This window comes from Alligator sinensis, unplaced genomic scaffold (genome assembly GCF_000455745.1).
Source record: "Alligator sinensis unplaced genomic scaffold, ASM45574v1 scaffold301_2, whole genome shotgun sequence".
Lineage (NCBI taxonomy): Eukaryota > Metazoa > Chordata > Crocodylia > Alligatoridae > Alligator > Alligator sinensis.
In genome coordinates this window covers 2,852,247-2,856,811 of record NW_005841874.1, presented here as the reverse complement: position 1 = coordinate 2,856,811, position 4,565 = coordinate 2,852,247, and the positions used below count along the sequence as shown (strand labels likewise).

Genomic DNA, 4,565 nt, shown 5'->3' with positions numbered 1-4,565 from the left:
GCGCTGGGTGGCCGGGCCCAGCGCATTTATTCCCTGACAAGCCCCCATCACATGGATGGTTGTCTATTAACTTGTTCAAAAAAGTATCAGGAGTTGTCAAGGCAGAGAGAGAAAGAGAGGGAGAGGGAGAGGGAGTGCGCGTGTTTGCAAAAGGGGGCAAAGGAGTTTGCTGGCTCTTTAAGACCGAGGTGGAGGGAAAGCGCTGGAGAGAGGCAGAGAAAAGGGGCAAAAAGGAGGAAGAAGAAGTTTGGGTTTTTGGTTTGGTTTTTTTTGTTTTGTTTTTTTGGTTGTGGTTTGTTTTTTTTTTTTGCAAAGCCAGGCTGCAGCAGCCGCCACCGCCACCGGCCTGATCCCTCCGACAGGCAAGAGGAAGCCCCTGATCCTGATCCTGATCCTGATCCTGATCCAAGCGCGGGGTGTTTCGGGGAGCCCCCTCCCCCCCTTGCACACCCCTCCCTAGCCGGAGAGAAAGTCCAGCTCGGGACGTTTTCTTCTCGCTTCTCCGCGGAAGCCTCGGGCCAGGCAGAAGCCGCTTGAATGTACAACATGATGGAAACCGAGCTCAAGCCGCCCGCCCCCCAGCCCGCCTCGGGAGGCGGCACGGGCAACTCCAACTCGGCCGCTCCCAACCAGAAGAACAGCCCGGACCGGGTCAAGCGCCCCATGAACGCCTTCATGGTCTGGTCCCGGGGCCAGCGGCGGAAAATGGCCCAGGAGAACCCCAAGATGCACAACTCGGAGATCAGCAAGCGGCTCGGGGCCGAGTGGAAACTTTTATCCGAGGCGGAGAAGAGACCCTTCATCGACGAAGCCAAGCGGCTCCGCGCTCTGCACATGAAGGAGCACCCGGATTATAAATACCGACCCCGGCGGAAAACCAAGACCCTGATGAAGAAGGATAAGTACACGTTGCCAGGGGGCTTGCTGGCGCCGGGCACCAATAGCATGACCACCGGGGTCGGGGTTGGGGCCACCTTGGGAGCTGGGGTGAACCAGAGGATGGACAGTTATGCTCACATGAACGGCTGGACCAACGGAGGGTATGGGATGATGCAAGATCAGCTCGGCTACCCCCAGCACCCGGGCTTGAACGCGCACAACGCGGCTCAGATGCAGCCCATGCACCGCTACGACGTGAGCGCCCTGCAGTACAACTCCATGACCAGCTCGCAGACCTATATGAACGGATCGCCCACCTACAGCATGTCTTACTCCCAGCAAGGGACCCCGGGCATGGCCCTGGGCTCCATGGGCTCTGTGGTCAAGACGGAATCCAGCTCCAGCCCCCCAGTAGTTACTTCCTCTTCCCATTCCAGGGCTCCTTGCCAAGCTGGGGACCTTCGGGACATGATCAGCATGTATCTACCAGGTGCTGAAGTACCAGAACCAGCTGCCCCAAGCAGACTTCATATGTCCCAACACTACCAGAGTGCACCTGTTCCTGGCACAGCCATTAATGGCACACTTCCTCTATCACATATGTAAGACAAAGGGGCAGGGGGGGAAGGAGAGCTGAACTCCAACCAACAAACAAAAAACTTTTATTAGAGATTCTGGACTTTTTTTGGGGGGACTATTTTTGTACAGAGAAAACTGGGGAGGGCAGAAAAAACAAAACAAAACAAACAAACAAAAACTAACCCCGCCGAGGAGCTTGTATAGATCTGAAGGGGAAGAAACTACACAAAACTTTTTAAAAGTTCTAGTGAAACGGTAGGAACTTTGCAGAAAGTTTGCAAAAGTCTTTACCAATAATATTTAGAGCTAGACTCAAAAAGCGACGAGGAAAAAAAAATGTTTTAATATTTGCAGGCGACTTTTGTACAGTATTTATCAAAATAAACATGGCAATCAGAATGTCCATTGTTAATATGGGGGGGAAACACTTGAGAATTTGCCAATTATTTTTTAAAAACAAAGTAGAGTTTACTTGGAGCCGCGCAGCTGAATTATAGCAGCTGCCAAAGGAGTGGAGATTTATTTTACAGAATTTGGACATTTTAATTGTTTTAGAAATTGTACAAAAGGCAAAAAAATGTAGGATAAGTACTTGCAAACCAGTGAATTGGTTTTCTATAAAAGGGCAAACGTTTAGATTGTACTAAATTTTTTTTACTTGTTAAAAAGCAAAAATTGCCACTGCAGGTTCACATACCGTTTGTTAATTTATAATAGCCTTTTTGTTTCCAGAATTCATCCTGTTCAGAGAGAGAGACAGAGAAACCACACATACAAGCTGAAATGACTGTGTTTGAAATATTTTCTTATGGTTTGTAATATTTCTGTAAATTTATTGTGATGCTATTTTAAGTTCCTTTTTTTTTTCCTCTCATTTTCCGTAGTTGTATTTTAAAGATTCGGCTCTGTATTATTTGAAATCAGTCTGCCGACAGTCCATGTATATATTTGAACTAATACCATCCTTATAACAGGTACATATTCAACTTAAGTTTTTACTCCATTATGCACAGTTTGAGATAAATAAATTTTTGACATATGGACACTGAAGTTACGCCTGAGTCTTGCATTTCTTTTTTGTAATACGAGCTGTTTTGATTTTTTTTTAAAAGAAAAAATAATAATAATAATGCAGTTCAAGGTCTGACCGTAGTCAGCTGAGTGTGGTCAATTCATGACAACACGGTGTAAGTAAGTACCGCGCGAAAAGCTCGGCTCTGGCGCTGGAGAAGAGCAGGGGTCGGAGTAGGTGGAAACTGCAGTCCTCCTTGCGGGCCTGAGAAGCGCGCGGTGTAAGTGCCAGCCCGGGAGACTTGTGCCGAGGCGAAGGGAGGTGTGTGGACTTGATGCTGAGACCACTTGTTGCCGCTGGGCTGAGCTGGGACCTTGCACTTGGTGTCAAGTGAAACGGGCGCGCGTGGCAGGAGCGGAGCGAGTGCGAAGGCAACAAGTAAGCGGCGTGACTCGCGGGCTGGCTGGGGGCACGGGCGCCGGCGGGGCGTGCGGAGCTCTGCTTCCTTTGTCTGTTCCTTCCTCAACTTTCTCCCCCTTTATTTTTGTTTTTTTTTTTTCCAGCGCAGAAGAGGCGCGTGTGAGGTAGGGGGGAGGCCAGGTAAAAATCGCCGCTGCCCGACTCTCCCCAGCTGTTTCTGTCTTACATGGCCAGCGCGGTGTAGCCCAAACCCCGACAGTCCCGGCAGCGGCTCCAGGCCGAAAGAGAAGCGGTGGCGCCAGCCCCATAGCGGAGGAGCGCAGCCATCTCTCCGAGGTAGCCTTTTCCTTTGTACACTTCCGACCGCAGCTTGCAGCTGCCTGCTCCGTGCAACCAGCCGGGCCCCAGCAGCCTGCGGCCGGGGGCTGCAGGCCCGGCCTGGTGCACGGGGCAGGGGGCACCGCGGCGCCTCGTGCAGCCAAGCCGGAGGCAGCTTGACTCGCAGAGGGTTAAGGATGGCTCCTAACCCCGAGGGGAGGGGAGGGGACGAGGGGAGGGGGGGCTTGCATCTCTACACTCCTGCCCCAGCTGAATGTAGAGCCGGGAAATTACCATCCTGCAGGAACGACCTTGTGCCTGGATGGCACTTCTGCGCGCTGGGCACGGCTTGCACTGGGAAAGGGCTGGTTTGAGGTGCGGGGGGGAGCAGGTGCCTTTAAACATGTACCTAGAGGATTTTTGTGCCGGTTGCCACTTAAATCGCGGGCGAGCAGCTATGGCTTTTACAGGGTAGTGTTATTTCTCAGGTTCAGTTCCGGCCTCCCAGCCTTTCCCTCGTGGCCAACTGAGAAGTCAAATTTGCAGAGCAGGAGACGGGGGCTTTGGAGCACTGTCTGCTTCTGGATTTTATCTTGATTTGTCCTCCCCTTTACCTCTTTCCTCCCCCCCTCCCCCCGTGGTGTACTTGGAAAGCACAACTGCTATTCTAGATTACAAGCCAACCTCCTGCCCCCCCCCTTTTTAATTAATGCAAAGACTAAAAGAATTTCGCAGAGTTGCAGCATTTGTAACGCATCTGGGGATTATTCACATGGCAAGGAGCACATTTCCTCGCTCTCGGTGCCCGTCTGAATGGGAGACAACTTAGAGTCAAGGCCCAAACGATATTGCAATTCAGTTAAAAAGCAAAACAGCCCAAACGTCGTGAACCTTAGCCAATTAACAGCCATAAAACACGGGCCCTTTTTGAAGTGCTAACCAAAAGAGTCGAGGGGGAGGCGGGGTGAGGTCGAAATATGGGTGCCTTGAAAATACCCAGAGAAGGAGTCGAGTTCATGCAATGAAACAAAAGAGACTGAGCCCCGTGCTCTGCTCTGGGGAACTCAAAAACTTTTTTTCCCACCCCCCTCCCTTAATGTTGACAAATTGCTTCGGCTCAGATTTTGGACCCGGTAGAAGGATGCCTGTTGTGGAAACCTGATCCCTGGCGGAACGATTCCTTCGGGGAAGATGTCTCCCAACCGCATTTTTTATCTGTAGGTCGGAGTGGATTTATTTTTCAATTACCACTTAGGAGAATGGCAGTGACCATTGCTAATTTCCAGTTCAACACGTTGAATAATCAGGCGATTTGCTCGCACTAAACTCTTCCCCTAGGCTATTGCTTCTTGGAGCA

General features: G+C 50.9%; 1 protein-coding gene and 1 long non-coding RNA gene across 2 annotated transcripts in view; both read left to right on the top strand.

The window, feature by feature from the left end:
- The window catches only part of LOC106723520, a 145,865-nt gene that overhangs the window by 123,465 nt on the left and 17,835 nt on the right, over positions 1–4,565 (top strand). The gene's annotated exons all lie outside the window — the stretch shown is intronic.
- SOX2 (SRY-box 2) lies at positions 146–2,458 on the top strand. The gene has a single exon (XM_006017135.3). It carries the CDS (start codon positions 538–540, stop codon positions 1,483–1,485), a length of 948 nt encoding a protein of 315 aa, XP_006017197.1. The 5' UTR covers positions 146–537; the 3' UTR covers positions 1,486–2,458.